This window comes from Littorina saxatilis, linkage group LG14, assembly GCF_037325665.1.
Source record: "Littorina saxatilis isolate snail1 linkage group LG14, US_GU_Lsax_2.0, whole genome shotgun sequence".
NCBI classification, from domain to species: domain Eukaryota; kingdom Metazoa; phylum Mollusca; class Gastropoda; order Littorinimorpha; family Littorinidae; genus Littorina; species Littorina saxatilis.
Window position 1 is genome coordinate 24,353,118 of NC_090258.1, and position 25,658 is coordinate 24,378,775.

The 25,658-nt window shown below is 43.6% G+C and overlaps 1 protein-coding gene and 1 long non-coding RNA gene across 2 annotated transcripts in view; both read left to right on the top strand.

Moving 5' to 3' along the window:
* The window catches only part of LOC138947394 (uncharacterized), a 16,420-nt gene extending 13,979 nt beyond the window's left edge, over positions 1-2,441 (top strand). Inside the window, exon 8 of the mRNA XM_070318850.1 lies at positions 1,203-2,441. Within this exon, the coding sequence (XP_070174951.1) occupies positions 1,203-1,552 (350 nt within the window). The 3' untranslated portion in view covers positions 1,553-2,441. The remainder of the gene's footprint in view (positions 1-1,202) is intronic.
* Positions 2,442-19,574: 17,133 nt separating this feature from the next.
* Positions 19,575-21,493, top strand: LOC138947396 (uncharacterized). Its single transcript, XR_011449651.1, has 2 exons — positions 19,575-20,345; positions 20,792-21,493. It is a non-coding gene; the product is annotated as an uncharacterized lncRNA (long non-coding RNA).
* The last annotated feature ends 4,165 nt before the right edge of the window (positions 21,494-25,658 follow it).

The window sequence follows — 25,658 nt, forward strand, 5'->3', positions numbered from 1 at the left end:
GTTTCTTCTTGTTACATTTAGTCAAGTTTTGACTAAATGTTTTAACATGGAGGGGAAATCGAGACGAGGGCCGTGATGTATGCGTGTGTGTGTGTGTGTATGTGTGTGTGTGTGTGTGTGTGTGTGTGTGTGTGTGTGTGTGTGTGTGTGTGTGTGTGTGTGTGTGTGTATAGATCAGTTCAGAGAAAACTTCTGGACCGATCTTCTTCACACTTCACATGAGAGTTTCTGGGTATGATATCCCCAGATAAAAAAAAATCTGTTTCCGATAAATGTCTTCGATGACGTCATATCCGGCAATTAGTAAAACTTGAGGCGGCACTGTCATGCCCTCATTTTACAATACAATACAACAATACAATAACTTTATTAATCTCTAAAAGAGAAATTACATTGCTGAGCGTTTGTGTCCGTAATAATAACATACATAAAACATTCAAAATAAACATTTGTTCTTTGTCCTGAGAAAATATAGCACATTGGTTATCACATAAGAAAGTATATTAAAAATAAATTAACATGCATTCACCATCAACAATGCACAAAAGAAAGTCAGCACCTTGCCGGTTATCACATATTGTCTAAGATTAAGAGAGTGAACCAAATAAGCTAACATTTTGGTCAAGTAATCTTCGACGAAGCCCGGACTTTGGTATTGCATTTCAGCGTGGAGGCTTAAAAACTAATTAATTAGTTTGCTCATTGAAGTTGTCATTAAAATGAAATTGTCGCAAACAGATTCAAATTTGATTGCATCGTATTATTCATCAAATTCTGAATCTAACAATATATACATATGTTATGGTTACTCTTAAAATGTGATCACAATTAACGAAAATACGTTAATTAGTGCTACGATTAAAATGTCAGAAATCGATCTAAAAATGGTTTCATCTTATTCTTCATCATTTCTTGATTCAAAAAACATATAGATATAATATTTATTATTCAAAACAAGTTTAGAAAGTTACAAAGAATATAGAATAGCACGCTTTCCTGCTTACCGCAGTACGCTATTGCGCTATTCTGCCTCGTCAATTTAACATCGTGTTGCACGGGAAAACTGCCTCGGGGATTGACGAAGCTGTATTGTCTCGGTAAAAACAAATGCAGTGCGTTCAGTTTCATTCTGCATCTGTGATTTCAACAGCTTGACTAAATGTAGTATTTTCGCCTTACGCAACTTGTTTTTTCTCCAATAGACGAAGTCATCACACCAGGAATCTCGGCGACCAACAACATCGACGACGATAAAAAGACCGTTGTTCGCCGACAATCGCCCGTTAAGACCCTTAGCAAGTTATATCACAAGAACTTCGATCTGGGCAAAGGATTTGGTGTCGGAGCTAAGGACGGTCTGAACTGGCGCAGCAACAATGGACGTACTTCCCTTGCTTTGAAACCTACTTACAAGGGCGGTCTGGGCGTGAAGGCAAACTTTGACTTTAAGAGTAGTAACGGGCGTAGCCGTTTTAATGTCAATCCGTATTATAATCCGAAGGATGGTCCCGGTGTGAATTTTAAATGGACATACAAGTTAGGCAGAGGTTGAAGTCTCAGTGTGGGAGGAAAACTAACTCCCGGGTATGTGGGGGCAGGAGTTAAATTACGTTTCTAAGCAGCCTAACGCGCAATCACAGCTTGTCTAATCATTATTGAGAGTTAGTATTTCGCGTGTGATAACTGTACAATTTAACAGAACAGAGACGTTCCTTGATTTCTCTACTTGCCCAATCAAATGATATAACTGTATCTCGATTTCCACATTATCACATTTTAGAGAATCTAATTTTGTTCTTGCCATTACATAAAACCTTTAAAAACTAGGGCAATTACTCCAAAAAGATCAAATGTTATGTCTATATTTTGCAAGGGACGCTTATCGATTTTGCTTCTTATTTGCGACACCTCTACTGAAGAACGATATCCCGGATTTGGAAATAAACTTGAACTGACAGATTTGGCACTGCATTGGGTAGTAATTGGGTAGCATTGGGTAGCTGATAATATTATTGAAAACCCCTTGGAAACTTTCTTTTAAAGCCATTGTTGTCCTGGTTTTGTCAGGGCGCAACGCAAAGTTTCAATACGCGGAATGATGTCTGTAGCTATATTTGTGATTATTTATGTTACAATTGCTCCATTTGAAGTTGTCAAAAATCACAAGTTTTGTTCAGTTTACACTTATTTTGCAACCGATAACTGTCGTCTTGTACAGCCAAGGGGAGATGACTCACAACACGAACATGGTTGTCACATTGGGCACTTGATGACCTTTACATTTAGACATATTTGCCGTACGTTTGGAACATATGAAACTGGTTTAAATTCAGAGGCAACATTCTCAATAATGTTTGGACAGACGGTATTGTCGTAGGGCTCTGTGATGCATTATTATGCTCCATTTGACCCTGCTAAGGCGAATAAATCAAGTTAACCTATGTCGAATCTGTTGTGTTTTTATTTCATACTTCTCTCCCGTTCTCAGTCTCTGCCTCACGTCTGCGGCGGTAAAAGCATACACAGAAAAAGCATGTAAAAATACAAAATGTGTGTGTGTGTGTGTGTGTGTGTGTGTGTGTGTGTGTGTGTGTGTGTGTGTGTGTGTGTGCGTGTGCGTGTGTGCGTGCGCGTTTGTCTGTAAACGTGGTATATATTCAACGCAAGCAAGCAGGCTTTCACATTTCCATCCACTTGAAACCAGGATTTAATGATTGTTCGTAACTTCCTGCTTGCAGCGTGGGAATGTTGAGTGGAAGGGGGATGATGCAGGCAGAGGAGCACACAATGGACACAATGGAGACACCAAGCCAGGGGTTGCCAGCACTTTTTATTTATGTGTACATGTAGGGGAAGGGCTACTAATCAATCAATCAATATCAATCAATATGAGGCTTATATCGCGCGTATTCCGTGGGTACAGTTCTAAGCGCAGGGATTTTTTTTATATATTATTTTTTTATGCAATTTATATCGCGCACATATTCAAGGCGCAGGGATTTATTGATGCCGTGTGAGATGGAATTTTTTACATAATACATCACGCATTCACATCGGCCAGCAGATCGCAGCCATTTTGGCGCATATCCTACTTTTCACGGCCTATTATTCCAAGTCACACGGGTATTTGGTGGACATTTTTATCTATGCCTATACAATTTTGCCAGGAAAGACCCTTTTGTCAATCGTGGGATCTTTAACGTGCACCCCCAATGTAGTGTACACGAAGGGACCTCGGTTTTTCGTCTCATCCGAAAGACTAGCACTTGAACCCACCACCTAGGTTAGAAAAGGGGGGAGAAAATAGCGGCCTGACCCAGGGTCGAACACGCAACCTCTCGATTCCGAGCGCAAGTGCGTTACCACTCGGCCACCCAAGCCAATGATATGGACCAGCTCCTAATATGAACCGGCTCATAATATGGACCGGTTCCTAATATGGACCGGCTCCTAATATGGACCAGCTCCTAATATGGGAACCGCCTGCTGTTCTGACAAACCAACGGCGCTGGAGCGCTCAAAACAATTTAATTCGCTGTATTAAACCTCTCTGGATAACTTGCATATGTCAAAACCGTTGCAAAAACACAAACCTCAAACCCGTTAGGCTTTTTCTCTTTTTTCTCTCACTTTTGGCAGAAAGCATTGTTGCAACGAAAAAAGGCTGATGTCTTAATATGTGACCCTCCGGTTCCATGTCTTTTGAGCGCCAACATTTGAGCGCCAACATTTGAGCGCGAACATTTGAGCGCCGCAACATTACAGCGCCGCACATTACAGCGCCGCACATTACGGCGCCGCACATTACAACGACGCACATTTGAGCGCCGGGTCGAGTATATGTATCACGAAAGACGTGAGTGTGTGCTTAGAGTTATTGTAGTCTGCAGCATAAGATAAGATAAGCGCCTTATAAATAACCTTATTATTATTATTATTATTATTATTATTATTATTATTATTTAAGTTATTGAGACATCCCAGTGCACTAAGGGATTTATAGAGCAAATCGAGAAAATTCATTATTGAACGAAGCGCATAGCGCTGAGTTCAATAATTATTTTCGAGATTTGCTCTATAAATCCCTTAGTGCACTGGGATTGTTTCAATAACGATATTGTCAGTACCGCCATAGAAAAAAGAAGATTCCAAACGCACATTTTGCAATGCGCATTTGAATAGGCATAACTGTGTGGTCAGGTCGTGCACAGTAAAGATCTACTTTTGTGTGGGGTGTCTCAAGTGTGTCGTGCTTTCGTCACACGCATTTTAATTTCTGTTGGTAAATTCCAGTGTAGCGTTAATCTGAACAGTGATGATCTTTCAGAGAGACCTCATTTGAACTCGGAGAAAGGCTCTTCATTATTTGCGATTCGAAACCTCCAGTCGAGCTTCGACGGATTGACTATGCGGAGTGACTCCCCTTGAATTGACTCAAAGCGGGACTCGACGGTTCGCACATTTTCAAAACAAATGTGGCATATTTCTCGTGTTCTATCTCCACTCATCGGGGAGTCTGATACTAAATATGAACGGTAAGAATGCTCTGAACCCTACACGTATTATATCCCCATCGTTTTTTCGTTCACATTTGCCCAACATGTTAATTTGCTGAGCGGGGTTAATGTCGTCTGCTAGGCTACCTGCCAACCTGGGCAATGGAACGACTGCAGTCTGCACTGAGTCTGTACGCATAAGGCAGGCTGCTAATAAATCTTATATATGGTAAGAACGTTCTGAACCTTACACGTTTTCGATTACGATTGTTCTTGCTTTGAAATAATAATTCTGAAACCATTCATTTACTGAACTGATGTAGTCGTATTTCTGTGTTGTCTGCTACAGAGTCGATCGAGTCAGTCTTCCAAACTGGTCTTGCTGGTACGTTATCGGAATAACACTTGTGTTTTCTGTTAGCCGCTGGGAATTGTATACCAACTCATCATTTGGTAATGTGGATGATAAGCTACATGCCACTAACACGGCATATGAGAAGAATCTATGCAAGTCGGCAAAAATTAGATGAAACACAGCGGCTTCTATTTTTTTAGATCACTGGCACTGGCACAGGCACAGGCACATGCAATCTGTCAGAAAAAAAACCCACTTCTGCTTTAATTGAGAAGCAGGGAATTTATGGTCATTTGGTATTGTGGAGAATATAAGCTACATGTCATTAATTAATTCTGAGGATGAGAGCACAGTCTTGCTTAGGCAAAGGGCGCAAGAATACGCTCTGTGGAAAAGTTAGCGCACTCCAAGAGTGCGCTAACAGTTTTAGCGCATCGCCATTAGCCAATCAACTGGTTCACATCAGTCATGTGACACCAGTACTTACTGACAATTATTATTATTATTATATGGGATGTCACACGTACGGAATAGGCGATGTGAACACACACACACACTGTAACCTGCGTGAGAATGAACTCACACATCGATGTCACTCACACGTACGGAATAGGCGATGTGAATTGCTGTCGCACAGCTAAGGAGCAGAGCACTGTATTAGTTTCAACCACAGCACTTGTACTGAGACTAGCGGTAAGATGGCAGAAACGTACCTGAGCAAAAGAAATAAAGAAAAATTGACTGTTGGCGGTTATGCATTCCGCTTTGACAAGAGGAGCTCGAATGATCCCGAATTGCTCTTTTGGAGATGCGACCAAAAACTCTGCAAAGCCAGGATACATACAAGGAATGGGGAGGTAGTACACGAGATCGGAGACCATCAGCATGCCCCAAATCTTCCAAAAGTGGAGGCTGACAAGGCCTTAAATCGCATGAAGTCCCAAGCACACACAACGCGGGATGCCACTCGTCAAATTCTGGCGGATGTCCACGACGGATTATCTCAAGCTACAGTGCTAAGTCTTCCCAGCAAGTTTTCCATGACAAGGTCTATTCAACGACAGCGGCAACGCAACAACTTGCCCAGGTTACCAGCCACGCTTGCAGAACTTGGTCAAATCCCAGAGGACATGAAGGTGAGTGTGTGTGTGTTTGTGTGTGTGTTTGTGTGTGTGTGTGTGTGTGCGTGTGTAAGCTGTGTGCCAGTACAGGCATGTGCGCGCTCTCTCCCCCCTCTCTCTCTCTCTCTCTCTCTCTCTCTCTCTCTCTCTCTCACACACACACACACACACACACACACACACACACACATATATATATATACACACAGTACAGACACATACACACATACACACACTTAGCATATTTTTTTTTATATGTGTGGCAGGTTCTCACAGACGGAACTACTTTCCTGGCGTACGACTCTGGTCGAGGAGCGGACAGGATTCTTCTTTTCGCCACACCTGATGGTCTTCGGTTGTTTGAGCAGAAAGACTGGTTCGCAGATGGGACATTCAAGGTGGCCCCGGGGTACTTTACTCAGGTGTATTCGATTCACGTGCTTTACATGGGATCGACAATTCCTGTTGTTTTTGCCCTGCTTCCAAGTAAGTCACGTGCCACATATGATAGACTTCTCCAAGCTTTGGTTACGCTGAGGCCAAGCACGTTGATGACCGACTTCGAAAGAGCCGCGGTTTCAGCGTTCGATGAAACTTTCCCTGGATTACAGCTGACGGGTTGTCACTTCCATCTGGCACAGAATGTCTGGCGACACATCCAAGACCATGGACTCGCAACTGTGTACAGAGATGAGGAAGAGTTTGCAAAATTGATGAGAATGCTGCCAGCTCTCGCCTACCTTCCTCCTGCAGACGTTGAGAATGCATTCGAAACTGTGTTTGACCCCACATCGGCTTTCTGGGACGCACGTGCCCAACCGATCATAGATTATTTCGAGGACACATACATTGGACGTCCTCGACGTCGTGGACCACGCCATCAACCGATGTTTGCTGTGCAGATGTGGAACCTTCACGAAAGGGCCCTGACGGACAATGCTAAGTCCAACAGCAGCGTTGAAGGGTTTCACAACGCCTTCCAGGGCCTCCTCGGGGCGCATTCACCGAGCCTGTGGCGGTTTATCGCTGCGCTCAAGAAAGAACAGATCCTTGTGCAGGCCGACATCACCCGCCTTCTGGCAGGCCAGGCTCCCGCCCCCAAGCGCCGGAAGTACAGAGACCTGCAGGTGCGTGCCAAACGGATCATTGTGCAATACAATGCTGGCCAGCGTGGCTTGATCGACACAATGGAAGGTCTGGCCTTCACCTTCATGTTTTAGATCATTTAAGTGCTTTTAGTCATCCCGGTGATTTTAATGTGCCAGCGCGCCCGTTGTTCATGTTCAGTCGTCAATAAAAGTATGCAAATTTTTGTTCTCCCTGGTGTGTGTGTGTGTGTGTGTGTGTGTGTGTGTGTGCGTGTGTGTGTGTGTGTGTGTGTGTGAGTGTGTGTGTGTGGGTGTGTGGGTGTGTGCGTGTGTGTGTGTGTGTGTGTGTGTGTGTGTGTGTGTGTGTGTGTGTGTGTGTGTGTGTGTGTGTTACAGACTACACCATAAACATAAACACCATCACACATAAACAAACAAACACGCAAAATAACGGATCAAATAACGACTATTCAGAAAACAGCACACAATGACACCTACGGCGCTCAAATGTCCGGCGCTGTAAAGTGCGGCGCTGAAATGTCGCGGCGCTCAAATGTGCGGCGCTCAAAAGTGCGGCGCTAAAATGTGCGGCGCTCAAATGTTGGCGCTCAAATGTTGGCGCTCAAAAGTCGTGTCACCGTGACCCTCCACCACGAAATGAGTCGCATGTCACCTCGCGCGGTTCTGCGCGCGCTAGGCTTAATATAAATCCGGGGAGTGTCTGGTAACATGTGAGGGTCACCTTAGTCACAGGCTTATAACTCAAACATTTTTCGCTCTTTTCTAAAACGGTTTTCACCACTGGATAGTATGGCAATCCGAATGGTGCAAAAGTCCCTTTTAGCTCTTGATGTCTAAATAACACATTATTTAGCTAAATAACGCGTTATTTAGCTAAACAATGCTTTATTTAGCTATATCATGCATTATTTAGCTAAATAATGCATTGTTTAAATTAAACAATGCATTATTTACAGATACAGAAAAAAGAGAGCCCAGAGCACTAAATAATGCATTGTTTAGCATAAATAAGAGATTGTGTTTGTAAATAACTCATTATTTATAAATAATTACGCGTTTTCTCTAAACAATATATTATATGTAAATAAAGTGTTATTTAAATAAATAAAATATTATTTAGATAAATAAAATATTATTTATCTAAATAAAATATTATTTAGATAAATAAAATATTATATGTAAATAAAATATTATTTATCTAAATAAAATATTATTTATCTAAATAAAATATTATTTAGATAAATAATTTATTATTTAGATAAATAATTTATTATTTAGATAAATAATTTATTATTTAGATAAATAATTTATTATTTACTGTTTTTGCCTTGAAATAGTATTATTACACTAAATAATGCTTTATATAGCTATATAATAGGTTTCCGCTATATAATTCATGATTTGGTAAATAATACATTATATACCGTAAATAAAATATTATATACCGTAAACAATTCATTGTTTAGCGCATCGCGAAGCCGTTTTTTCTCTTGTTGTTTTTTTCCACGTGTTTCCGTGGATCCACGAGAGCTCTGTTGATTCTCAAACTGACCAATCAGACAACTAGCATCTGTACACTAATTAAAGTCCCATTGTTGAGTGTGACGAAAACTCGTGGTGACGATTTTAAAACATGTTGGGTCACGCATGGTCCAATCTTACATGGTCCAATCTTACATGGTCCAACCTTACATGGTCCAACCTTACATGGTCCAATCTTACATGGTCCCATCTTACATGGTCCAACCTTACATGGTTCAACCTTACACGGTCCAATCTTACATGGTCCAATCTTGCATGGTCCAATCTTACATGGTCCAACCTTGCATGGTCCAACCTTGCATGGTCCAATCTTACATGGTCCAATCTTACATGGTCCAACCTTACATGGTCCAACCTTACATGGTCCAACCTTACATGGTCCAACCTTACATGGTCCAATCTTGCATGGTCCAATCTTACATGGTCCAATCTTACATGGTCCAACCTTACATGGTCCAACCTTACATGGTCCAACCTTACATGGTCCAATCTTACATGGTCCAACCTTACATGGTCCAATCTTACATGGTCCAATCTTACATGGTCCAACCTTACATGGTCCAACCTTACATGGTCCAACCTTACATGGTCCAATCTTACATGGTCCAATCTTACATGGTCCAACCTTACATGGTTCAACCTTACATGGTCCAATCTTACATGGTCCAATCTTGCATGGTCCAATCTTACATGGTCCAACCTTGCATGGTCCAACCTTACATGGTCCAATCTTACATGGTCCAACCTTACATGGTCCAACCTTACATGGTCCAACCTTACATGGTCCAACCTTACATGGTCCAATCTTACATGGTCCAATCTTGCATGGTCCAATCTTGCATGGTCCAACCTTGCATGGTCCAATCTTACATGGTCCAACCTTACATGGTCCAACCTTACATGGTCCAACCTTACATAGTCCAATCTTACATGGTCCAATCTTGCATGGTCCAATCTTACATGGTCCAACCTTGCATGGTCCAACCTTGCATGGTCCAATCTTACATGGTCCAATCTTACATGGTCCAACCTTACATGGTCCAACCTTACATGGTCCAACCTTACATGGTCCAATCTTACATGGTCCAACCTTACATGGTCCAACCTTGCATGGTCCAATCTTACATGGTCCAATCTTACATGGTCCAACCTTACATGGTCCAACCTTACATGGTCCAACCTTACATGGTCCAATCTTACATGGTCCAACCTTACATGGTCCAACCTTACATGGTCCAATCTTACATGGTCCAATCTTGCATGGTCCAATCTTGCATGGTCCAATCTTCCATGGTCCAACCTTGCATGGTCCAACCTTACATGGTCCAACCTTACATGGTCCAATCTTACATGGTCCAACCTTGCATGGTCCAACCTTACATGGTCCAACCTTACATGGTCCAACCTTACATGGTCCAATCTTACATGGTCCAACCTTACATGGTCCAACCTTACATGGTCCAATCTTACATGGTCCAATCTTACATGGTCCAACCTTACATGGTTCAACCTTACATGGTCCAATCTTACATGGTCCAATCTTGCATGGTCCAATCTTACATGGTCCAACCTTGCATGGTCCAACCCTGCATGGTCCAATCTTACATGGTCCAACCTTACATGGTCCAACCTTGCATGGTCCAATCTTACATGGTCCAACCTTACATGGTCCAATCGTGCATGGTCCAACCTTACATGGTCCAATCTTACATGGTCCAACCTTGCATGGTCCAATCTTACATGGTCCAATAATATATATGGACCATGTAAGATTGGACCATGTAAGGTTGGACCATGTAAGATTGGACCATGTAAGGTTGGACCATGCACGATTGGACCATGTAAGGTTGGACCATGTAAGATTGGACCATGCAAGGTTGGACCATGTAAGGTTGGACCATGTAAGATTGGACCATGCAGGGTTGGACCATGCAAGGTTGGACCATGTAAGATTGGACCATGCAAGATTGGACCATGTAAGATTGGACCATGTAAGGTTGAACCATGTAAGGTTGGACCATGTAAGATTGGACCATGTAAGATTGGACCATGTAAGGTTGGACCATGTAAGGTTGGACCATGTAAGATTGGACCATGTAAGGTTGGACCATGTAAGGTTGGACCATGTAAGGTTGGACCATGCAAGGTTGGACCATGTAAGATTGGACCATGTAAGGTTGGACCATGTAAGGTTGGACCATGCAAGGTTGGACCATGTAAGATTGGACCATGCAAGATTGGACCATGCAAGATTGGACCATGTAAGATTGGACCATGTAAGGTTGGACCATGTAAGGTTGGACCATGTAAGATTGGACCATGTAAGGTTGGACCATGTAAGGTTGGACCATGTAAGGTTGGACCATGTAAGATTGGACCATGTAAGATTGGACCATGCAAGGTTGGACCATGTAAGGTTGGACCATGTAAGATTGGACCATGTAAGGTTGGACCATGTAAGGTTGGACCATGTAAGGTTGGACCATGTAAGATTGGACCATGTAAGATTGGACCATGCAAGGTTGGACCATGCAAGGTTGGACCATGTAAGATTGGACCATGCAAGATTGGACCATGTAAGATTGGACTATGTAAGGTTGGACCATGTAAGGTTGGACCATGTAAGGTTGGACCATGTAAGATTGGACCATGCAAGGTTGGACCATGCAAGATTGGACCATGCAAGATTGGACCATGTAAGATTGGACCATGTAAGGTTGGACCATGTAAGGTTGGACCATGTAAGGTTGGACCATGTAAGGTTGGACCATGTAAGATTGGACCATGTAAGGTTGGACCATGCAAGGTTGGACCATGTAAGATTGGACCATGCAAGATTGGACCATGTAAGATTGGACCATGTAAGGTTGAACCATGTAAGGTTGGACCATGTAAGATTGGACCATGTAAGATTGGACCATGTAAGGTTGGACCATGTAAGGTTGGACCATGTAAGGTTGGACCATGTAAGATTGGACCATGTAAGGTTGGACCATGTAAGATTGGACCATGTAAGGTTGGACCATGTAAGGTTGGACCATGTAAGGTTGGACCATGTAAGATTGGACCATGTAAGATTGGACCATGCAAGATTGGACCATGTAAGGTTGGACCATGTAAGGTTGGACCATGTAAGGTTGGACCATGTAAGGTTGGACCATGTAAGATTGGACCATGTAAGATTGGACCATGCAAGGTTGGACCATGCAAGGTTGCACCATGTAAGATTGGACCATGCAAGATTGGACCATGTAAGATTGGACCGTGTAAGGTTGAACCATGTAAGGTTGGACCATGTAAGATGGGACCATGTAAGATTGGACCATGTAAGGTTGGACCATGTAAGGTTGGACCATGTAAGATTGGACCATGTAAGATTGGACCATGCGTGACCCAACATGTTTTAAAATCGTCACCACGAGTTTTCGTCACACTCAACAATGGGACTTTAATTAGTGTACAGATGCTAGTTGTCTGATTGGTCAGTTTGAGAATCAACAGAGCTCTCGTGGATCCACGGAAACACGTGGAAAAAAACAACAAGAGAAAAAACGGCTTCGCGATGCGCTAAACAATGAATTGTTTACGGTATATAATATTTTATTTACGGTATATAATGTATTATTTACCAAATCATGAATTATATAGCGGAAACCTATTATATAGCTATATAAAGCATTATTTAGTGTAATAATACTATTTCAAGGCAAAAACAGTAAATAATAAATTATTTATCTAAATAATAAATTATTTATCTAAATAATAAATTATTTATCTAAATAATAAATTATTTATCTAAATAATATTTTATTTAGATAAATAATATTTTATTTAGATAAATAATATTTTATTTACATATAATATTTTATTTATCTAAATAATATTTTATTTAGATAAAAGAGCTTCTCGCCACGCTGGCGTGGCGATGGGCAGTTTGTGTGATTGCATGCGCCTTTCTTTGATTGGCTCGTAGCGGACCGTTGGAACTGACCTGTGCGGCGGACAGTGCCCCGCACACAGCTTAGCTTAGCGTCACTACGCAAGATGCCAGCGAGCTGAAAGGTCAAGTTTTTGTATTTGGTGAAAATGTTTTATTTCTTTGTTGGTTTTTAACGATGTTACAACGATGTTACAAGCATATGTTTTTGGTCATTCCATTTGCAGACGGTTGCGGGAATGCATTGAGTCGGGATGCGATCCTCGCATGCGTCCTGATTTCAAACTTGATAGCCAAATGTACGTTAAAGGCCGAGGTCCAACAGGCCAGAATACCCATGGGTATAGGCGGAGCCTATTTTCAGTGACCGACAGGTCTCAAGTTACCTAGTCTGGTGGATGCAGTGGCCAAGGCATTCCGCTTGATTAAACAAGCCAACAGCAGACTGCATACCTCGCCTTGGTGTGTGTGCCTTTCTTGTGAACCTCTGTAAAGTCCCGTTATGTATGTATGTGTATGTGTGTGTGTGTGTGTGTGTGTGTGTGTGTGCGTGTGGTATTCACCTTTTTTTCTGACGGTTATTTGGAAGCATTATTAGTTGCAATAATTTATTCACACTAGCAATAAATCCTCTGAATGCAGATTACACGCACACACATACACACACACGCACACGCCGTCGCATGCGCGCGCGCATTTGTACACTTGTGCAATACAACTGAGCACATGGTGAAAGTTATGCAGTGCCATGCACTAACGCAACCGGTCAACCTGACTTCGTGTTGTAGACTGAAGAGTAGAAATACCCTCTCTTGGTGCAGAACCTGAGTGGAAACTCGCACCAACAATCGGATGCCAAGAACTTGAGGGACCATCTACAGAGTTAAATGTGTCACTGCTTTCTGTACATGCATGTTTGAATGTTTCATCCAAGACATTGGCGCCACTATGTAGCTCTGTGTCTTGGTTTTACAGTTCCCAAGGTATCAAGGTCGGTACCGTTTTCAAGACGAGTAGGTCAGTCTAGCCGGCTTTTGGAACAGTGGAACCCTTGTTACACAAACCGACTGCATTCTCTAAAGAAAATATATTGACCATTGTCTTTGCCATAATAAGCCAAATGTAAAGCCTGTGAATCTAACAAGTTGAAACTGACTTGTTAGACCCCCTTATTTTGAACAAAAGATATAGTTTGCGGTTGTTAATTACGCATGTGACCGTTGGCTTCAGGTTGACCAGTAAATCCAGATACATAACGGCACTGTGAGCGTGCATTTCGCTCCCCGAGCCCACATGTTTGGAGACTAACTAGGTTACCAAAATTTGCGGGAAGAGGAGAAATTTGGTGGGAAAACTTGCATTTAGTCAGTCAAGGCATGGTCTCGCGCCGTGTCCGGAGGAGAACAGCTTTGTGACTAATAAATGTTTAATTGGATAGCAGAGCATCACTATTGCTGGATGTTGATGAATATGATATCTGTGACAGACAGGGATTACGACATTTGCTGCAGAGTCGCCTGAAGAATGGTGTTTTAGTGTGTGAAAAAATGAAGAAAGTGTCTTTCATGAGTCATGAGTGCCTGGTTCCAACGTGCATGACTGTGATACGCGGTGTTCTACCGGAAACATCAAGCAACGCGTATACAATTATTTTCTCTGGAAAAGTCTGCCATAAATTCAAGACATTTGGTACCTAACTCACGATCGTATTCATCCACCAAATAACTTCAGCTTCCTTTTTCAGCCCAAGAAGAAAACTTTTATTTTGGTTGAATATGTTTCACTTTAAAAAAAAAGTAATAAATACCAAACTAACATTCGTAAAGTGCAGACTATCTTTGAAACGAGTTATTAATTACAGAACGATTATTGAAAGTGTTTCACTCTCAGGCAGATTAGCCAGTGGTGTCATGTAGCATCCATGGCTGCTGCAAGAGCGTGGAGTGACCGGAACTTTGGGGTCAGGCAACATCTGGTAAACGTTATGTGGCGGGTGTGTATTGCCGAAAAGGAATGAGCGGTGCGTGGACATTATCTTTCTCGTGTCTTTAGCTCCGCCCAGTCCACCACGACTGACAGCCCTTTGATTTTGAATTCAAATTTGGTGAGTGAATTTTTTTCTGAAAGTACGTTATCCAGGGGTTATTATAAACACTTTTTGGGGTGCATGTGTGGTGTACACCTTCAAATGTTTGCTTGACAAAAATGGTGCTTTTGAGTTTGGTATAGACAGAGTATTTTTGAAAATAATATTTCAAGTGAGAGCTCGTTTCCTGAAAAGGGCTGGACATTAGACTGAAGTGCCACGCGCCGCTCTGCTTTTATACCCGACCCTCGGCCTTTAACATTGTGGGCAGGGGAGGCTTACGCCTCCAGCAATTGGTTGGAAAAGATGGCGCCGGATCCAACTACTTGCGAAAGATTTTTCGCACTGCACCTGACGTTGTGATCTTACAACTTGGGGGAAATGATTTCAGGTTTGCAGAACCTATGGATGCTGAGGAGTTTACCTTGACGATGCTGGCATTCGCTGGCCTCCTCCATGGGATTTACAAAGTTAAACAAGTTGTGGTTTGTGGCATTCTGCCTGGCTTCAGTCCAACTGCCGATTACAGAGGATCGCGGGGCTTATCGGCCACAATACAGCAACGCTATCACGCCTGGGCCAGATATTAACGCCAAATTGGCAGAACACAGTGCTGACTTGCATTACGTCACGGTTTGGTGCCATGACAAGTTTCAATTTCAGGAGGAGAAAAGAGGCTTGTTTGCGGCCGACGGCGTACATTTGTCTGAATAGGGCAGTTACATAATGTATCAATCGGTACGAGGCGCTCTGATCGCGGCCAGCAAACGCTGTACACGTGTACGAGCCGCGCTGACAGCGTGACCTATTTGGCTGGAGGCAGACAGTCTCCAGCGCTGTGTTTGTGACCAGACTCTCGCAGAAGCACTGACGGGCCGTGTACCAGCGACCTACTTTCCGATAGGTACACGGTGAAGGCTCAGACTTCTGGGGTGGTACACGCGTGGCGGCTATTTTTAGCCAGGGCCACGCTGCACCTGATATTTTGGGTTGCGTTGACGCCTAGCGGCGTCGGAAGCCAGTGGTCATCGGCTGCCATCCGAAAGTCGCTTGTTCATTTCAATGCTTGTTATTCTCTCAGGTGCCAGGAGAAAAGGTTCCGTACAACTCTCGCTTACTCTATTACACATGTCGTATGCATTGAACGATTACTTCCCTTTGGTTATTTGATACACTTTTATTCCAGTTGCTCGAGCACCAACAGCCTTGTTGTTTTATCCACTTTTATTCCAGTTATCTTGTATGCGCTTGAAAAACTTATATATGTGGGGGAAATGCATAATTATGATGTTTTCTCTAAAATGTTTTTGGGTGCGCTGGATACACAGCCACACGTTTCTGCGCTTGAAACACAGCCAAGGGGTTTTCTATGGCTCAAAACACACATTAACCACTTTAATTCCAGTTGCCTGAGCACCAACAGCCTCATTGTTTTAACCCCTTAATTCCAGTTGCCTGGGCACCAGCAGCCACAGCTCCAATCGTGTTTTGTGTGCGCTTGAAACACAGCCACAATTTTTATGTGCTTTAAACACAGCCATTTTGCGTGCGCTAGAGACACAGCTACAACTTTTCTGCGCTTGAAACACAGCCAGTTTAGGTGCGTTTGAAACACAGCAAAAAGTATTAGGTGCTTGAAACACAGCCATGTTGAGTGCGCTTGAAACACAGCCACACGTTTTGCTGCATGAAACTCAGTTTAACCACTTTGATTTCAGTTGCCTGAGCACCAACTGCCTGGTTGTGTTAACCACTTTAATTCCAGTTGCCGGAGCACCAACAGCTTGGTCGTGTTAACCAGTTTAATTCCAGTTGCCTGAGCACCAACAGCCTCATTGTTTTAACCACTTAATTCCAGTTGCCTGGGCACAGGCAGCCACAGCTCCAATCGTGTTTTGGGTGCGCTTGAAACACAGCCACAATTGGTATGTGCTTGAAACACAGCCATTTTGCGTGCGCTTGAGACACAGCCACAACTTTTCGGTGCTTGAAACACAGCCAGTTTAGGTGCGTTTGAAACACAGCCACAATTTGTAGGTGCTTGAAACACAGCCATTTTGAGTGCGCTTGAAACACAGCCACACATTTTTTTGGCATGAAACTCAGTTTAACCACTTTTATTTCAGTTGCCTGAGCACCAACAGCCTGGTTGTGTTAACCACTTTAATTCCAGTTGCCTGAGCACCAACAGCTTGGTTGTGTTAACCAGGTTAGTTCCAGTTGCCTGAGCACCAACAGCCTCATTGTTTTAACCACTTAATTCCAGTTGCCGGGGCACCAGCAGCCACAGCTCCAATCGTGTTTTGGGTGCGCTTGAAACACAGCCACAATTTGTATGTGCTTGAAACACAGCCATTTTGCGTGCGCTTGAGACACAGCCACAACTTTTCGGCGCTTGAAACACAGCCAGTTTAGGTGCGTTTGAAACACAGCCACAATTTGTAGGTGCTTGAAACACTGCCATTTTGAGTGCGCTTGAAACACAGCCACACATTTTTTTGGCATGAAACTCGGTTTAACCACTTTTATTTCAGTTGCCTGAGCACCAACAGCCTGGTTGTGTTAACCACTTTAATTCCAGTTGCCTGAGCACCAACAGCTTGGTTGTGTTAACCAGGTTAGTTCCAGTTGCCTGAGCACCAACAGCCTCATTGTTTTAACCACTTAATTCCAGTTGCCGGGGCACCAGCAGCCACGGCTCCAATCGTGTTTTGTGTGCGCTTGAAACACAGCCACAATTTGTATGTGCTCGGAACACAGCTATTTTGCGTGCGCTTGTGACACAGCCACAACTTCTCTGCGCTTGAAACACAGCCAGTTTATGTGCGCTTGAAACACAGCCACAATTTGTAGGTGCTTGAAACACAGCCATGTTGAGTGCGCTTGAAACACAGACACACATTTTGCTGCATGAAACTCAGTTTAACCACTTTTATTTCAGTTGCCTGAGCACCAACAGCTTGGTTGTGTTAACCTCGTTAATTCCAGTTGCCTAGAGCACCAACAGCTTGGTGTGTTAACCAGTTCAATTTCAGTTGCCTGAGCACCAACAGCCTAATTGTTTTAACCACTTAATTCCAGTTGCCTGGGCACCAACAGCCACAGCTCCAATCGTGTTTTGGTGCGCTTGAAACACAGCCACCAGTTTGCTGCGCTCTAAACACAGCCAATGTATGTGCGCTTGAAACACAGCCACAATTTTCATGTGCTTGAAACACAGCCAGAAGTTTTATGTGCTTGAAACACAGCCTTTTTGCGTGCGCTTGAGACACAGCCACAACGTTTCTGCGCTTGAAACACAGCCAGTTTATGTGCGCTTGAAACGCAGCCACAATTTTGATGTGCTTGAAACACAGCCATTTTGCGTGCGCTTGAGACACAGCCACAACTTTTTGGCGCTTGAAACACAGCCAGTTTAGGTGCGCTTGAAACACAGCCACAGTTTTTAGGTGCTTGAAACACAGCCGTTTTGAGTGCGCTTGAAACACAGCCACACGTTTTTCGCATGAAACTCAGTTTAACCACTTTTATTTCAGTTGCCTGAGCACCAACAGCCTCGTGGTGTTAACCACTTTAATTCCAGTTGCATGAGCACCAACAGCTTGGTTGTGTTAACCAGTTTAGTTACAGTTGCCTGAGCACCAACAGCCTCATTGTTTTAACCACTTAATTCCAGTTGCCGGGGCACCAGCAGCCACGGCTCCAATCGGTTTTGTGTGCGCTTGAAACACAGCCACAATTTGTATGTGCTCGGAACACAGCTATTTTGCGTGCGCTTGCGACACAGCCACTACTTCTCTGCGCTTGAAACACAGCCAGTTTAGGTGCGCTTGAAACACAGCCACAATTTGTAGGTGCTTGAAACACAGCCATGTTGAGTGCGCTTGAAACACAGCCACACATGTTGCTGCATGAAACTCAGTTTAACCACTTTTATTTCAGTTGCCTGAGCACCAACAGCCTGGTTGTGTTAACCACTTTAATTCCAGTTGCCTGAGCACCAACAGCTTGGTTGGGTTAACCAGTTTAGTTCCAGTTGCCTGAGCACCAACAGCCTCATGGTTTTAACCAATTAATTCCAGTTGCCGGGGCACCAGCAGCCACGGCTCCAATCGTGTTTTGTGTGCGCTTGAAGCACAGCCACAATTTGTATGTGCTCGGAACACAGCTATTTTGCGTGCGCTTGCGACACAGCCACAACTTCTCTGCGCTTGAAACACAGCCAGTTCATGTGCGCTTGAAACACAGCCACAATTTGTAGGTACTTGAAACACAGCCATGTTGAGTGTGCTTGAAACACAGCCACACATTTTGCTGCATGAAACTCAGTTTAACCACTTTTATTTCAGTTGCCTGAGCACCAACAGCTTGGTTGTGTTAACCTCGTTAATTCCAGTTGCCTGAGCACCAACAGCTTGGTGTGTTAACCAGTTTAATTCCAGTTGCCTGAGCACCAACAGTCTCATTGTTTTAACCACTTAATTCCAGTTGCCTGGGCACCAACAGCCACAGCTCCAATCGTGTTTTGGGGCGCTTGAAACACAGCCACCAGTTTGCTGCGCTCTAAACACAGCCAGTGTATGTGCGCTAGAAACACAGCCACAATTTTCATGTGCTTGAAACACAGCCAGAAGTTTTATGTGCTTGAAACACAGCCTTTTTGCGTGCGCTTGAGACACAGCCACAACGTTTCTGCGCTTGAAACACAGCCAGTTTATGTGCGCTTGAAACACAGCCACAATTTTGATGTGCTTGAAACACAGCCATTTTGCGTGCGCTTGAGACACAGCCACAACTTTTCGGCGCTTGAAACACAGCCAGTTATGTGCGCTTGAAACACAGCCACAGTTTTTAGGTGCTTGAAACACAGCCGTTTTGAGTGCGCTTGAAACACAGCCACACGTTTTTCGCATGAAACTCAGTTTAACCACTTTTATTTCAGTTGCCTGAGCACCAACAGCCTCGTGGTGTTAACTACTTTTATTCCAGTTGCTTGAGCACCAACAGCTTGGTTGTGTTAACTAGTTTAATTCCAGTTGCCTGAGCACCAACAGCCTGGTTGTTTTAACCACTTTTATTCCAGTTGCTTGAGCACCAACAGCCTGGTTGTGTTAACCACTTTAATTCCAGTTGCCTGAGCACCAACAGCCTCATGGTTTTAACCAATTAATTCCAGTTGCCTGAGCACCAACAACCTGGTTGTTTTAACCATTTTTATTCCAGTTGCCTGGGCACCAGCAGCCTGTAGTAAGCTCCGGTATGAGCAGTTTAAGCCAGTCCTTACGATCAAAGATGCTCTCTCCTCAGTCGGTTAGAGGCCAAAACACAAGCCTACCCGCCCTGGACCTGCAGCCCAGAATAGGCAGACATGGCCGGCGAATAAGAAGGCTACAAAGACGAGGACAGGGGATCCTCCAGTCCAACCTCAGCACAGACAGTGGCTACAGAGCCACAAGGGACACCACCTCCTGGGATGGCCCAGCTCCTCCAGGCGTTGGAGGGAAAAATTGAAGCAGCAGGCAGTTGCGGCTCAGGTCAGGGACACCTGCCAGACGCCCCAGCCCAATCAAATGGCAGGGCCGGCCAACACTGACGCCCCAACAACAAGCCAGACACCCCAACAGTCGGCAGACCTGGCGAGGACCTGGCCACCCAAGCCTGCACTGCAGCCACGTTTGCAGTCACCGAACGCATAGCAGGTACGTCTGGAGGGTTTACATCAGCCGCGCTGGGCCTACCATCACTGGTACATGTACCATTAAGAATCAAACAGAAGATTTGGGGCGGGCCCAAAACCGGTTCAAAGTGAGCCATTGCAAAAGTGGCTCGAAGGCTACAGGCCGGATCTCGCCAACAGATTAGTTTCAGGTTTTTAGGGATGGTTTCGACATTGGCTACAAGGGTTCTTTAGCCTAGGTCAAACCCAAAAAATTTGAAGTCAGCTTTAGACGATCCCACAGTGGTGGACGAATGGAGATCAGACTCCCGCTAGACAAGTTAGCCAAATGCTATTCAGGCTTGCCTGCGAAAACAAAAAAGTACAGTTAAGAGATCTGCAGTCCATCATTGGACACTGAACTTTACGTTACTGGATATGCAATACACAAGCTTTTCTCTGCCGCGGTGTTGTTTTCTTATGTTGCAGGTCTCGAGGGTTCTCAGGCCTGGTACTTCGCGGACGCAAAAGATCGCCCCGAGACACGGGAGATAACGACAGTCCAGAACTGTGTATTTTTGCATTGTGTACAGTTAAAAGCAAGCTCAGGTAATTTGCAGTTCAGTCCATCTCATTCCCTACCTCCTGTGGGGTCAACACTTCTTTTTTAAGGCAAAAGGGAAGTGTTTATGGCCCCTTTGTTGACCCAACAGAAGGGCAGGGGAGACAATCGGCCAGCAGTGCCCTGCTGTGCTATAATTTGATGCTAAACTTTTTCATGTTTTTTGTAAATATGTTTTGGAAAATTGATTTTGAAATTGCTATGATTTTTCACAAAAGTTAAATCATAAAAAGCTTTCATTTAATTCAATAACATTTCACTTTACGTGGACTTAACTGCAAACAGCTGGTGTGGACATTTAATTTGTTGGAGTGACTGATAAGAATGGAACGAGCGGATGAGTGCGCGTTCAGTACAGCTCTGATGGACAGTAACCAGCTGTAATTCAGTTTGTTAGCACATGCACTTACACAAAAGAGCTTCTCGCCACGCTGGCGTGGCGATGGGCAGTTTGTGTGATTGCATGCGCCTTTCTTTGATTGGCTCGTAGCGGACCGTTGGAACTGACCTGTGCGGCGGACAGTGCCCCGCACACAGCTTAGCTTAGCGTCACTACGCAAGATGCCAGCGAGCTGAAAGGTCAAGTTTTTGTATTTGGTGAAAATGTTTCCACCACCCACCCCTCCTCCATTTTATCAATCATGGAGGCATGCATTTTGTAACTTTGTGGAGCTGGAGCTTTGTTTCATGTCGCTGGTTGATGTCCATTGTAATAGTCAAGAGAGATAATTTGTATGTTCGGATCAGGCGCTGGAGCTTTGTTTCATGTCGCTGGTTGATGTCCATCGTAATAGTCAAGAGAGATAATTCGTATGTTCCGATCAGTTTCCTGCTGTACATTTCGCTGTTGTTGTTTTTCTTGCATGCCATGCCAGGGTGAGCTGACACCACCGTTTGAGCTTCGGTGCAGTACCGTCATTGACAGGTCCGGAACCGAAGCTTTAGCTTTAGTTCACAGATCGCATCGGTCCACAGCCTACTTCCCTTCGCCCTGAGTGGTTTGGGTTGAGTAGCCCGCGACTGTGGCAGCTGGCATTATTTTTTCGGTTTACTTACTAACCTGGTTGATCCTTAGGGTCAGGTCGAGGGAAGTAATCCCCGGGCTCATTCTACTATTTTTTATCAGTTTCTGTAGGTCTGCCTCAATCGTTTTTGCGACCCGCAAAGGGCCCCCTTTGTTTCACCCAACAGTAGAGCAGGGGAGACATTAAGTCAGCTGCTCTGCTGGGCTACTGACGCTAAACTTTTTCTTCTTATTCCTTGGTAAATATATTTTGGCAAGTTGATGTTTAATTTGCTACATTTAATCCCTTCGCTTGACCCAACAGAAGGGCAAGGGAGACAATCGGTCAGCAGTGCTCAGCTGTGCTATTTGATGCTAACTTTTTCTTGTTTTTGTACAGTTGTATTTATGGCCCCTTTGTTGACCCAACAGAAGGGCAGGGGAGACAATCGGCCAGCAGTGCCCTGCTGTGCTATAATTTGATGCTAAACTTTTTCATGTTTTTTGTAAATATGTTTTGGAAAATTGATTTTGAAATTGCTATGATTTTTCACAAAAGTTAAATCATAAAAAGCTTTCATTTAATTCAATAACATTTCACTTTACGTGGACTTAACTGCAAACAGCTGGTGTGGACATTTAATTTGTTGGAGTGACTGATAAGAATGGAACGAGCGGATGAGTGCGCGTTCAGTACAGCTCTGATGGACAGTAACCAGCTGTAATTCAGTTTGTTAGCACATGCACTTACACAAATAATATTTTATTTATCTAAATAATATTTTATTTATTTAAATAACACTTTATTTACATATAATATATTGTTTAGAGAAAACGCGTAATTATTTATAAATAATGAGTTATTTACAAACACAATCTCTTATTTATGCTAAACAATGCATTATTTAGTGCTCTGGGCTCTCTTTTTTCTGTATCTGTAAATAATGCATTGTTTAATTTAAACAATGCATTATTTAGCTAAATAATGCATGATATAGCTAAATAAAGCATTGTTTAGCTAAATAACGCGTTATTTAGCTAAATAATGTGGTATTTAGACATCAAGAGCTAAAAGGGACTTTTGCACCATTCGGATTGCCATAGGATAGAGCATACAAAACTCTTTAGAAAAAATGTACAAATATGAAAATTATGCAAAGGTGACATGCGACTCATTTCGTGGTGGAGGGTCACATATAGCACTAGGAAATAAGAATACAATACAATCACAAACAACCGGCCTTCAAAAGCATTCACGACATAACACAAAGCATAAACCAATGCATGTAACATTGGACAAAATGTAGACAGAGACACGAAAACAATACATACAGTCCTGCCGACAATGTATTCTCTGAAAGAGATTCCACAGCGAGTGAAACAACTCCATACCAGCTACTGTCAAGGCAGGAGGACAAATAACAATAACAATAACAATATCAACATTGTATTGTCCATTACAATGTTACATAAGATTGGAACATTTTCTTCAACATGAGGAGGAGGTGGTCCATAATTATTAGGAGCCGGTACATATTAGGAGCCCTTCCCCTACCTGTACACATAAATATAACGTTATCGCAAAACCTGTCTTGGTGTGTCCATTGTGTGCTCGTCTGCCTGTGTCATCGAAACATGCCATTTATTATGATCCAACTGCGAGAACCACAACTGCAAAAAAATCATGTCCATCGCATCAGGGTAAATTATAACAAAGCGTTCACAAAACATAAACCAGGCATTGGAGACACACATAGTTTAAATTCAGATTCAACTGCGAGAACCACAGCTTCACATAATAGTAATTATACATGTCCATCGCCATGAAAACACATCATCACCAGGTTTAGTAATAACAAGAAGAAGGAGAAAATATAACTCAGGCATGGGAAAAGCGCACACTCACACATTTTGAAATAAGGCTTTAGTCTTTTTTTTCTTTTTTTTTCTCCTCTTTTCTTATTTCTTCTTTCTTCTTACTCTCTTCTCTCTCTTTTTCTCTTTCTCTTCTCTTCTTTCTTTTTTTCCTTACTTATATCTTCTTCTCTCTCCTCTTCTTCTCTTTTTTTTCTCTCTCCTCTTCTTCTCTTTCTCTTTCTCCTCTTCACTCTCATCTCTCTTTCTTTTTTCTTTTATTTTCTGTTCTCTCTTTTCTTCCTCTCTTCTTTATGTATTTTTTTTTCATTCTCTTTTTGCTTGTCCCGACGCTTGTTCCTTCTCCCAGTATGCTACCACGCCGCCCCGTCCCAGCACTCACTGCAACATCCACCCCCGAACTTCGTTCGGTTGGTAAGACACCTGGGCACCCTCACCAACTCCACATCCACTCCAGGGAAGGATGTCAGGCCGCTGCGGTAGGCTACCCCCGGAAGATGACACTGCACTGCTGCTGAGTCACTTCGACGGTGTTCAGTATTGGTCCTGTTCCTGGCAAGGGACACAGGCACCGCTACCTACTAAGCCCTCTACTTACGACACTGACTGTTACGTCGCGGAGCCAGACAGAGTGAGCGTCTCCCCAGAGAGCAGACCGCCACTGCGTCCTTCCGTCGACCTCCCGGAGCATCCCAGGGTGGCAGCAGAGTATCCAGGGATGGCTGGAACAGGAACACCGGAACCAAGGTCACCATGAGAGCCCTGAGCGAGACAAGTTTCTTTTATGTTTGCGCTTTCTGCGTCAATCGCATTCGTGTAGTGAATGACACTCGGCTGTGTGATCCCAGCCTTCCCATTGGAACTTTAGCACTTCCACTCTGGGTAGGAGCCGACCGAAGCTCGAAAAACCCACCCACCCCTTATGGGATTCGAACCACGATCTCCCGGCCCGCAGTCCGACGCGCTAACCACTGCGCGACGGGGGCCGGTTTAAGTCATTTACTTTTACAGGAAACATGGCCGAAACTTTATGCTTTAGACTGAATGTCTGTTATGCACCTATCTGACTGCACACAATATTTAGTTTTTTCAATCGCAAAGTTATTCTGCAGGCAACAGCCTTTTAAATGCAAACATGGAAATTAAGTAAACAGTCAGAGAGCGAGAAAGAGAGAAGGAGTGAGGAAGAGAGAGAGAGAGTGTGAGTGTGTGTGTGTGTGTGTGAGTGTGTGTGTGTGTGTGTGTGTGTTTGTGTGTGTGTGTCTGTGTGTTTGTGTATGTGTGTGTTGGTGTGTGTGTGTGTATGTGTATGTGTCTATGTGTGTGTGTATGCATGGGTGTGTGTGTGTGTGTGTGTGTGTGTGTGTGTGTGCGTGTGTGTGTGTGTGTGTGTGCGCAAGCGCGTGATCATATTGCCGAGGAATACGGTATAATGGTCAAGTACTAGTGTAGTCAATTACAATTTCTGATTGTCATGATACCATCGTGCGACGTGAGAGCTGTAAAGTGCTTCCTTGTTCTCAGACTTCAGCGGCTGCATTACTACGCATGAACAATGCATTGCCAACTCATCCAGGACCTGACAAAATTAGACAGAAACATAACTATACTGAACATACAAAGTAACGTAACACGCAAAGAATACCGTTTGATTAAATAAGAATAACACCACTGATAACCTTTTAACCGCTTTGATAATCTACACTTTGCGTCAAGGCCCTCTCCAAGTCGTGAAAACAGTTCGCCTCACTGTCTCAGATCTAGCCAGGCCTTAAGATGGGATAAGACCATCCTTCCACTTGGTCACATACCAAAATTGAACACCCTGACTGCGTGCTGTGGTGAGTTGCAATTTT